Source organism: Sprattus sprattus, assembly GCF_963457725.1.
Source record: "Sprattus sprattus genome assembly, chromosome: 5".
In the NCBI taxonomy this organism is placed as follows: Eukaryota; Metazoa; Chordata; class Actinopteri; order Clupeiformes; family Clupeidae; genus Sprattus; species Sprattus sprattus.
Genome location: NC_137924.1, coordinates 2355908 through 2368538, shown reverse-complemented (window position 1 = coordinate 2368538; position 12631 = coordinate 2355908). Strand labels below are relative to the sequence as shown.

The following is a 12631-nucleotide window of genomic DNA, read 5'->3' as shown; positions in this document are numbered from 1 at the left end:
ACTTGGTAATTACCTGGTAATTGTATTTAATTAAATGGTTATTACCTAGTTAATACATCTTATTACCAGGTATTTACCTGGTAATTACTTGGTTATTAGGGGACTGTAAAAGGAAGCGTTACCTGAATATTTAATGAAGCATCGCAGTCGGCCTATCTATCTATAGCCAAAACTAGTTTAGGAAGCTGCTTAGTTATTAGTTAGTAGTAGGCATGGCAAACAGACAGTTGGTTGCAAAGGCTGAAAGAATCAATGTTTGGCTCAATAACAAATGATTGAGACTTAGTTTGCTTGTTGTGATTGGTTTACCTGGGTTAGTTAATAACAGCTGTGTGTGATGGTTTACTGTGATTGTGTGTGTTGCAGTGGGAGGAGAGAGTCCTGGTCCAGCGCTCCCAGTGTCTCCTGCTGTGTCTGAGCTGAGGCTGGTGCTGCTGGGGGGGAGCACAGCTGGGAAGAGGGCAGCAGGAAACACCATCCTGGGCACAGAGGAGTTTGGGAGGCAGGCCAGCACACACACACTCACACACACATCCACAGAGACCCAGCACAGTGAGAGCAGACAGGGGGAGGTGGCTGGGAGACGGGTGACCGTGGTGGAAACTCCAGACTGGTTCTGCAGTGGACTCTCTGAGAAGGACCTGAGACAGGATGTGGGGCTTTGTGTCCGTCTGTCTGCCCCAGGACCTCACGCCTTCCTCCTGGTGATTCCAGTGGAGCTGTCTGAAGGAGAGGAGATGAGGATGCTGGAGAAAATGGAGGATATGTTTGGGGAGGGCTGTTGGGGACACACACTGATCCTCTTCATCCATGCTGAGGGGCTGAGAGAGAGGGGTGTGGAGGAGTTGCTCCAGACAGGGAGCCAGGAGCTCCAGCAGCTGGTAGAGAAATGTGGGAACAGGTGTCACCTTCTCAACGTTAAGGACAGGCATGACGACACTAAGATCACACAGCTGCTAGAGAAGATAGAAGAGATGGTGTCAGGAAACAGAGAGAGATTCTACAGCAGTGAGACCTACCAGGAGGCAGAGAAACAGCTCAGAGAGATAGAAAGAAGGATACAGAAAGAACGAGAGGTGGAGCGGAGGAAATTGATGGAGGAGAGAGAGAGAAGAGAGGAACTTGATAAACATATGCAGGAGTCTATGAAGAAGATGGAGGGAGAGATTCAGCAGCATGAAGGAGAAATTAGAACATTGGATGAAAGAACAACAGAGCTGGAGAAAAAGATGAAAGAAGAGAGGGATGAGGAGAAGAAGAAGGAGATGGAGAGAGAGTTAAAGAGAGAGATTACACAGAGAGAGGAGATGGAGAGAAAGCTGATCAGAGTGAGAGAAAAGAGAGAAAGGGAGAGGAGAGAGATGGAGGAGAGACACAGACAGGAGATGGAGGAGATGAGAGAGAGCTATGAGATAGAGGCCAGGACTGAAGTAGAGAGAAACCTCATGAAGATCATCCTGCCTGAACTACAGAGAAACATCAGCATCACCAAGGAGAAGATGGAGGGAGAGTTCAACAGACAGATGGAGGAGAAGAACAGAAAGATTAAGGAGAAGGACAGGGAGATGGAGGAGAAGAATAGAGAGATGGAGAGAAAGTTCAACAGACAGATGGAGGAGAAGAACAGTGAGATGGAGGGGAAGAACAGAGAGATGGAGGCACTGTTGGAGACTGTACATAAACTCAGTCGTTTGGTGGAGGAGACTGACCATCAGAGATCACTTCAGAGTTGAGAGATGGAGGAGGGTAGGGGTCAGATTTCAAAGGGCCATAGTAGGAGTTCCTGCGTTAATCAGTAGCAACTCATCAGGATGGCTTGAGCATTACATCATTAGTAATATCTAGTGTGTTAGAGATGTTAGTCCTTATGGCCTTTCCAGAAACACACAACCATTAAAAGATCACAGATCACTGAGGATAGAGAGCAAGATCTGCATGGTAGAACTGAAAGGGAAGAGAAAGATCACAGATCACTGAGAGTAGAGAGCAAGATCTGCATAGTAGAAGTGAAGGGGAAGACAAGCCTTCTACTCCTGAAAACCCCTCACTATAGTTTTGTCAATTTACTAGTGGGCTCTGCAGAGTATCCCTTCACTTTTAATAACTGTTAAATGTGTATGTTAACTGATACTCTGATGGAAAGAAACAGTATCTCCTAAATACTGATGTACAAATACAATGTTTTTTGTTCAATAATGTAATCTCTAGCCTTGATGCAAACCGTTCTCAGAGAACTTAAGAAGCTACAGCAACTGATTGCTGGAACTAGAACTTATTGATGAATGAAGTTTTTGTTGGACATAATTATTACCTACTGTTTTACAGTACATAAACTGTACATATTTGTACATATTAAAGTGTATTTTCACTCAGGTTTTATATTTATTACATGTTATTGATGATGATGTTTATGTTGTGTTTGTGTTTTGATACGGGAAGGGGAATTAAAAGTATTGTTGGAAATGTTTATATGTTTATTGAAATGTTTCGTCCACAGTAAAATTGTATGTTTTGCTTTTTTCTGTTAAAATGAAATGTTAGTTTAAATGTATCAACAACACGGACTGAAGTGATTGGGATTTGTGCACTCAGTTGAGTGCGTTGAGAGAGAAAGGCGCGGACTGAATGACGCATGGACTTATGGCCTTAAACAACTGTGTAATTGAGCTTTGATGTTTTTTTCTCTTTGTTTGATTGATGGAAGAACCCATCTGCATTCATTGTTTAATATATTCAAGGGTCAGGCAACGTAAACAAAAGGAAATTTGAGACAATAAGGAAACTGGTAGACAACGTCGGATAGGGCAAAAATAAAGATTTTATTATCTTGAAGCTAAATCAAAAATATATTGAATAAGGGAAAAACCGGGAGACAACAAAACAACACTTTTTTTTTTTTTTTTTTTTTTTTAAGTAGCAAAGACACAAACAGGCCTCCAGAAATAGGCCTCAAAGAATCCTGGGCCTCACTCGGACGCTCTGGTGGAATGTCTGTAACGGACTAGGCCACAGAGTGCTGCTGGTGGTGGTGGCAGCCAAAACAACAAAGGTGCTTTTCCAAGAGTGAGCTCCTGGGTGACGTCACAAAGCGCCTTTTAAGGGACTGGCTCCGATCGCTCAACCAATAAGGAAGCAGCAATTAAGCCACTTGCTGAACATGAAACACAGGATGGTATGCACAGAAAATGTTCACGGACGTAACACACTCAAACCAGCGCTGATATATACACTCAAACACTGAATAGGGTCCAGTGCTGAAATGTTATCTTCTAGGACAGTAATAAAATGTTGTTGAACTAAAGAGGAACATTTGGCAAGGAAAGGCAAGTTTATTTATGCAGCACAATTCATAGAACAGTGAAAAGGAGCCTTAGCACCAGTGCTGATACTAACTCTAGAACAGTGGAGAGGAACCTTAGCACCAGTGCTGATACTTACTCTAGAACAGTGGAGAGGAACCTTAGCACCAGTGCTGATACTAACTCTAGAACAGTGGAGAGGAACCTTAGCACCAGTGCTGATACTTACTCTAGAACAGTGAAGAGGAACCTTAGCACCAGTGCTGATACTGACTCTAGAACAGTGGAGATGAACCTTAGCACCAGTGCTGATATTTACTCTAGAACAGTGGAGATGAACCTTAGCACCAGTGCTGATACTTACTCTAGAACAGTGGAGATTAACCTTAGCACCAGTGCTGATACTTACTCTAGAACAGTGGAGAGGAACCTTAGCACCAGTGCTGATACTTACTCTAGAACAGTGAAGAGGAACCTTAGCACCAGTGCTGATACTGACTCTAGAACAGTGGAGATGAACCTTAGCACCAGTGCTGATATTTACTCTAGAACAGTGGAGATGAACCTTAGCACCAGTGCTGATACTTACTCTAGAACAGTGGAGATGAACCTTAGCACCAGTGCTGATACTTACTCTAGAACAGTGAAGAGGAACCTTAGCACCAGTGCTGATATTTACACACAGACACACACACAAGTAAATCTATATAAACACAATCACACATAACTATATCCATATCGGCATCAATAACAACATCACCAAAACACGCCAGTTAGCATGTTGGAAAACCCCACTGCTGCTTTAAGTTCCAAAGGTACCTCATATTGGAAAACTTTCAGATTCATTAAGGGTGGGAGCATTTTTTTTGGTCTGGTTTAAGGGTGAGAGCATTGTAAGTCATTTAAGGAAATGTCCTCTTTCCTGTGTCTGGCCTAAGAGTGTGTGTTTTTGTTTGTGTGTGTGTGCGTGTTCCGCTCTTTCCTGTGTCTGGCCTAAGAGTGTGTAGTGTTGTGTGTGTGTGTGTGTGTTCAGCTCTTTCCTATGTCTGGCCTAAGAGTGTGTAGTGTTGTGTGTGTGTTCAGCTATTTCCTATGTCTGGCCTAAGAGTGTGTAGTGTTGTGTGTGTGTGTGTGTGTGTTCAGCTCTTTCCTATGTCTGGCCTAAGAGTGTGTAGTGTTGTGTGTGTGTTCAGCTATTTCCTATGTCTGGCCTAAGAGTGTGTAGTGTTGTGTGTGTGTGTGTGTGTGTGTTCAGCTATTTCCTATGTCTGGCCTAAGAGTGTGTAGTGTTGTGTGTGTGTTCAGCTCTTTCCTGTGTCTGGCCTGAGTGTGTAGTTGATGCTGTACTTTATTGTGCCTGTTAACAGGAACCACAACTTTACTAAACTGCAATAAAAGTCCCTGATCCCTGAATCTGTCTCTCTGTTCCCAGTCATTTGATAGAATTACAGAATTACAGTGTGTGTGTGTGTGTAAGGGGCCACCTTCGCGTTGGGTATATGGAACGGCGTTGTGTTATTAGGATACAAAAAAGGTAACTGTATTACGGTGCAGTTATAGAAAAAGAATATGTCATTAGATTACAGATACTTTTACCAAAAATTGGGATTATTACCCGGAATACACATTTCAAATAGTTTTACAACACTTCAATAATTAACTTTATCACTATCATCCACATGCGCACTTTACAGCACCTCACGAGAAGACAACGGAGAAACTTACAAGTCCCAATGATGACCTCCAGTTCAAAAAACGCTTTCCTTGACTGATAATATCGACACTATTTTGTCTTCAAACATAAAAGCGGGGAGAACATAACAGTGCAGTGCACCTTATGCCTCCCTGCAGTGAAAGTACTGTCGTTATCCAAGGACTCCACGTCAAATTAAATGAAGCATTAACATTTCTGACTTCTTACCCTTTTCCCTGATCCTAATTACATGCTCTATCTGGGAACATTCTGTCCTCAACAATAACACATAAATTCTGTGTGAAATCTCAGATCCTCTGTCTCTCATGCATGCTGACCCGTCTTATCTCGCCTCAGGCCCAGCTCGAGAATACAATGTTGCATATGGGCTGCCTACTTCTGGCCTCAAGCAAGTAACTGCCTGTTCTTTCTGAACTCTGGTCACAGAGAGACAATTGTATTGCATGGTATTCATTTCACAAATAAAACTGTACTGAACTGAATTTATCTTACACTCTTCACTCCATGGAGGTCATTCTCTTCCTCCACCCCTCTCTCCCCCCCCCTGGTTGCTACTATTTCATCAGCCTCATTCATCATGAAACCAGAGACACTGCCTGACCAATGGTACATGTATAAGCACACATATTAATCAGAGCCCTGATTTCATGGGCTGACCTGCTCCAACAATTATCCAGTTTGTATCATCTGTTAAGGTGTTTAAGTAGTGTAGGTTAATTGATAGGGACTAGTTATCTTGTTTTGGCGCTGAACCTCTCTTTGCTGACTACCTTGACGCGCCTCAAGCACTAGTTAGCCCTGCTTGGCCAAAGGGTAATCTGTAGGCCAAAAGCCCTTGGGCACTAGCCCCAGGCAGGCACGACCAAGGCCCTGATGTGACAGTGGAAACGCAGCACTAGTTCAAGCTCAAGTGTTCAAAACACACTCTCTCACACACACACACACACACACAGGACTGAAAGGGCTATGAGATTGCTCTTAACACCCCACTGACCTGACCAAGAAATAAACCCACACACATACCCCCCCCCCCCCACACACACACACACACACAGAGGGAGATCTTTTCTTTTTCCTGGAGTAAAGTTTGCTTCTGTTCGTGTGTGTGTGTGTGTGTGTAAAACTATTAAGCTTTCAATGTAAAGCCTCTTAATGCACTTGTGTGTGTGTGCGCGTACGTTCACCTGTGTGAGAGTCAGTGAATTAATAAGGAATGGTCTAGGTTCAGCTCTTTCCTGTGTCTGGCCTAAGAGTGTGTAGTGTTGTGTGTGTGTGTGTGTGTGTGTGTGTGTGTGTGTGTTTAGCTCTTTCCTGTGTCTGGCCTAAGAGTGTGTAGTTGATGCTGTACCTTATTGTGTCTGTTTACAGGAACCACAACTTTACTAAACTGCAATAAAAGTATTTTACAGAATTACCGTGTGTGTGTGTGTGAGGGGGCATCTTTGTGTTGGGTATATAGAACGGCGTCACGTAATTAGGATACAAAAAAAAGGTAACTGTATTCCTGTGAAGTTACAGAAAAAGAAGATGCAATTAGATGATTATTATTACCAGGGATACACATTTCAAATACATTTACAAAACTTTACGAATAGGAACATTCTACCACTATCATCCACAAGCACACTTTACAACACCTGAGAAGTTCAGGGAGAAATCACCTAAGCTAACACATTATTTCCAATCAAGAATGAATCTGTGTAAAGTGGAAGAAATGTCTGATAAAGTTTCAAATTCATCTGATAATGTTTCAAGTGCTGCTGAGCCAAGTTTAGCTAGTGCTGCTATCAGTAGCAGGCAAACAGTTACTAGCACCAACGTACCCTGTCTGCCTTGCTCCTACAAACGGGGAGCCATCATGTACCACAGCTTATAGCCGTAGATGTCTATGCCACAGCTGCCCATATCCCGGACAGTGGCACCTGTACTGACGACGCGCATGATACTGCTATGGTCATCATGGCAGTGTGGCTCTGTAAAGCGCCTAGAGGCAATTGTATTGTTATGGCGCTATATAAATAAAATTGAATTGAATTGAATCATCACTGCTCAAGCACAGCTGGATGATAACGAGAGCATTGACGTCACCAATGTGAGTAACAGCAACGGCATACAGTGATCAGTGAAGCATTATGGCATTACAAATTAACAGATAGAGAGAGAATTGAAATAATTAAACAGGACCTGTACAAATTCAGAACCTTCAGTTGAAAACATTCTTTTGACGTGTAAAGAATTAATAAAAAGTAACAAGTTATATTATTTTATAAGGTAATCAAAAAGTTACACTACTATAACACTGCACTCAAAACCAATTGTTTAGTTGTTAAAGTGAACTATTTCAGTTTCACTTAACATTGTTCATTAAGTGTGTGTGTGTGTGTGGGGGGGGGGGCTCAATATTGTTCTTTGCCCAGGGCCTCCAATTTGCTAAAACCGCCCCTGTCCCTAGGATGACCTTGAGTTCAAAAAATGCTTTCCTTGGCTGGAAATATCGACACTATTTTAGCCTCAGTCGGAAGAACATAACAGTGCAGTGCACCTAATAGCTCCCCGTGGTGAAAGTACTGTTGTTATCCAAGTCTCCACGTCAAATTTCATGAAGCATTAACAGGTAAGAACAACACTGCAAACTACACAGATATCCAGTTAGCTAAGGTTAAAGTTGGTTAGCTAACCTTGCCTACTTGCCTGTAGTGAAAAAGGGGGACAGGTTGTGATTACTGGGATGATCGTGTGGGGATAAAACACAAGCCTCTGACAAAAATATATTCTTGGCAGTTTTTATTTTTTTTATCAATGGTCTTTTTATTGTTTTCTCATCACATTGCAAACAAGGCATGTATACAGTATACAATTTAAATCCCACCACCTCCCACCTCCCATCTCCCTCCATCCATCCCCCCACCCCAAACAAAACTAACACACATATAAATAATACAGGAAAAAAGAAAAGAAAAAAAAAGAAAAAAAAACCTGACCAAACTTTAACTCTAACGTGTTCAAAATCAGAAAAGCCACAGTGCTCAGTAAGGTAAACCATCAATTATAGAGGACTAGTCCTCAGTTATGTCTGAGGTGCTGAAACTGTCAAGAAAAGGGCTCCAGATCTTATAGAATGCATTCACTGATCCTCTGAGACTATATCTAATTTTCTCCAATGAGAGAAAAGACAGTATATCTTTGACCCAGTGGGTGTGTTTTGGGTGGGGCAGCTTCTTTCCATTTCAACAAGATGGAACGGCGTGCCAAAAGTGAAGCAAAGGCCAGTGTCTTACGTTTTGCTACAGGTAGTTGCAGTCCCTCCGGGGTAAGCCCAAACAGTGCCACAAGAGGGTCAGGGTCAATCTTGTGGTTTGGAATTCCAGAGATAGTCTCAAACACTGAACACCAGAAATGTTCTAGAGAGGGGCAGGACCAGTACGTATGAATTAGGAAGGCATCTGCACTTTTACATTTATCGCATTTGGGAGAAATATTTGGGTATATTTTAGAAAGTTTTACCTTAGACAGATGGACACGATGCACAACCTTAAACTGTATCAGGGAGTGGCGTGCACACATAGAGGATCCATGTACCTGTCTAAGAAATGATTCCCAGCTACTATCTGGAAGGCATAGACCTAAGTCCTGCTCCCAGGCTGCCCGGACTGCAGCCAAAGGTGGAGAGTCCAGACCCGACATTAATTTGTACAATCTTGAAATAGATCCCCTAGCAAATGGGTCAACAGAGAGAAAGGCATCCAAAGGGTTCACAGGTGGCATAGATGGGAAGTTTAGTACTTGACACTGCACAAAATGCCTCACCTCAAGAAATCTGAAAAAATTAGTTTTTGGCAAGTCATACTGTCTTGACAACTGCTCAAAAAAACTTCGCAAAAGTCTTATCTATAAATAGGTCTTTAAAACAGTGTAGTCCTTGTTCATGCCATGCCATAAATGTCTTATCTTGTATCGATGGAACAAATAGATGGTTCAATGCTATGGGGCTTAGTAGGGACACTCTCTGAAAGCCAAATGTCTTCCTGAACTGAAGCCACACCCTAAGAGAGGTTACCACTGGGTTGGTTGTAGGCGTACGAGTAATCCCAGGAAGAGCAGCACCCAAATATGCTGACAAAGAGGTCTGCCTACAAGCACTATTTTCCATGGAAACCCAAGATGGACATTCAAGGTTGAGATGGTAACGCCACCAGTATAACATGCACCGTAGGTTGGCTGCCCAGTAGTAGTATTTAAAGTTGGGACGAGCCATGCCACCCTGTTCTTTTGGTCTTTAGAGAAAAGCCTTACGCAGTCTAGGCTGTTTGCCGTTCCAAATGAGTGATGAGATAATGGAATCTAAAGATTTGAAAAACGAAAGAGGAATAAAGACAGGTATGCACTGGAACAGATAGAAATACTTCGGAAGAATGGTCATTTTGATTGAGTTGACCCGGCCAATGAGAGTCATGTTCAGTGGAGACCATTTTGAGAGGTCTTGTTTAGTTTGTTCTAACAATTTAGCAAAATTAGCCTGGAAGAGGTGATTGAAAGAGCGTGTAACATTAACCCCTAGGTATGTAAAATTATTCCTAGCAATCTTGAAAGGTACATTTAAGCGTAGTTGTGATGCCTGATGATTAATAGGGAAAAGTTCGCTCTTGTGCAAGTTCAATTTGTATCCAGAGAGTTGGCTAAAGGTATTAAGCAAGGACATAGCAGCAGGTTATGACATCTGGATTAGAAATATAAAGCAAGAGGTCATCGGCAAATAAAGATACCCTGTGCTCAGTTCCCGCCGCACCACACCCGTGATTTGGCTGGAATCGCAAAGTGCTATTGCTAGTGGTTCAATAGCAAGGGCAAAGAGTAGAGGACTGATAGGGCAGCCCTGTCGGGTGCCACAGTGTAATGAGAATGGAGTGGAGTACTGACTATTAGTAAGGACTGATGCAGAGGGTGCGCTGTACAGCAGTCTTATCCAGGAGATGAAAACTGGGCCAAAACCAAATTTCTCTAAAACAGTAAAGAGGTAATCCCATTCTACCCTATCAAATGCTTTTTCTGCATCCATAGAGATAATGCATTCTGGAACAGATTCTGAAGGGGAATATAAAATGTTTAAAAGACAACGAATATTAAAGAATGACTGTCGATTCTTTATAAACCCAGTCTGGTCAGGGGATATAACAGAGGGGAGGACATCCTCAAGCCTTCTTGCCAACACCTTTGCTAAAATCTTCACATCATTGTTTAACAGTGAGATGGGTCTGTACGAAGCACAGTCCATTGGGTCCTTTCCATCCTTAGCTAACAGTGAAATGCAAGCCTGATCCATTGTTGGTGGTAGAACCCCCGTCTCAAGGGATTCTGTGAGAACAAGGGTTACAAGGCTCCCTACCCTGTCCCACACTGGACCCCTCTCCCCTCCCTACCCTCCCCCACACTGGACCCCTCTCCCCTCCCTCCCCTCCCCCACACTGGACCCCTCTACCCTCCCCCACACTGGACCCCTCTACCCTCCCCCACACTGGACCCCTCTACCCTCCCCACACTGGACCCCTCTACCCTCCCCCACACTGGACCCCTCTACCCTCTCCCACACTGGACCCCTCTACCCTCCCCCACACTGGACCCCTCTACCCTCACCCACACTGGACCCCTCTACCCTCCCCCACACTGGACCCCTCTACCCTCTCCCACACTGGACCCCTCTACCCTCCCCCACACTGGACCCCTCTATCCTCTCCCACACTGGACCCCTCTTTATCCCCTCTACCCTCCCCCACACTGGACCCCTCTATCCTCTCCCACACTGGACCCCTCTACCCTCCCCCACACTGGACCCCTCTATCCTCTCCCACACTGGACCCCTCTACCCTCCCCCACACTGGACCCCTCTACCCTCCCCCACACTGGACCCCTCTACCCTCCCCCACACTGGACCCCTCTATCCTCTCCCACACTGGACCCCTCTTTATCCCCTCTACCCTCCCCCACACTGGACCCCTCTATCCTCTCCCACACTGGACCCCTCTACCCTCCCCCACACTGGACCCCTCTACCCTCTCCCACACTGGACCCCTCTACCCTCTCCCACACTGACTCTGTATGCTTCAGTGAAATGTTTGTATTCAGGGAGCATCATGTATGGCTAATGTTACAGACGTTTGCAGTACCACATAAAGTAATACTCCTGATCAGCAATGAAACAGGGACTGTGCTTTTAGTCAGTAACTCCATATCAGAGCAAAGGGCCTACTCTTTATCAGCTGTTCTATCTTTGTAATGAAACCAGCTTGAAACATTCACAAGAAATCAGGCCATGTGTGCCTAGGGTTAGGCCATGTGTGCGTATTCCCAATGGATGTTTAATTGCCAGTGGACACACCTGTGTAAGACCTCAGCAACCAGCTGATTTACAAGAATTTATGTCATGTGGCTGACAACTAACACGTGAAACAATCTTATCTGTCTGATAAGTCTATCCCCCTCCCTATCTTTGTTCAGTTCACGTGAGAGCTGCAGGTTCCATGGGGACTTATTGTTTGCCGGAGGACTTCTGATTCTGACTCCCTGGTTGCCGGTTTAAAGGACCCGAACTGAGGAAGCTGGGGTGGCTTTGTAGTGCCAGCCTCGGGCATGAGCTCGGGCTCGTGCAGGAATTGCGTTGGTTTCTCCCAATTAAGATGTATTATGTGCCAATTAAATATGTATGGATTTTGCAATGTAATGTGTTGTATTGTTGATTATGATATCTATTGTTACCGTAGGACTTGAAGTTCTTGATGAAATGTATGATCTATGGAATGTTAAGTGTGAATGTAAATAGTTGGGCTCTTCTAGTGGGTGGGAACAACTGGTATATCTAGCCCGCTGAAGAGAGGTACGAGGAGAGTGTAGGAGACACATGTCAAGGTGGAGACAAGGTTGTTAAACTTGTTAAATCAAAGACTGTGGAATTATAGTGTAGAAGGCAACATTGCCCTGTGTATTTTTGTTGAGGAGTTTTTTTTTGATAAAGTGAGATACGTTTTTGTGTGTAAACGTTTTGTTTTGTTACACTTTGGCTGCGGACAAATAAAATACCACACAAAACTGAAGTGATTCCTTGGCCGTGTCAATCATTGTGCGTCACGAAGCAGAACCTACGTGACAACCCCTCTACCGTCCCCCACACTGGACCCCTCTACCCACTCCCACACTGGACCCCTCTACCCTCCCCCACACTGGACCCCTCTACCCTCCCCCACACTGGACCCCTCTACCCTCCCCCACACTGGACCCCTCTACCCTCCCCCACACTGGACCCCTCTACCCTCCCCCACACTGGACCCCTCTACCCTCCCCCACACTGGACCCCTCTACCCTCCCCCACACTGGACCCCTCTACCCTCCCCCACACTGGAACCCTCTACCCTCACCCACACTGGACCCCTCTACCCTCCCCCACACTGGACCCCTCTACCCTCCCCCACACTGGACCCCTCTACCCTCCCCCACACTGGACCCCTCTAACCTCCCCCACACTGGACCCCTCTACCCTCCCCCACACTGGACCCCTCTACCCTCCCCCACACTGGACCCCTCTACCCTCCCCCACACTGGACCCCTCTTTATCCCCTCTACCCTCTCC

General features: G+C 44.7%; 1 protein-coding gene across 1 annotated transcript in view; it reads left to right on the top strand.

Moving 5' to 3' along the window:
- The window catches only part of LOC308365559 (uncharacterized protein), a gene marked incomplete at both ends in the record, with an annotated part of 52756 nt that overhangs the window by 19196 nt on the left and 20929 nt on the right, over positions 1–12631 (top strand). Inside the window, one exon of the mRNA XM_080839027.1 lies at positions 367–1597. Within this exon, the coding sequence (XP_080695153.1) occupies positions 367–1597 (1231 nt within the window). The remainder of the gene's footprint in view (positions 1–366; positions 1598–12631) is intronic.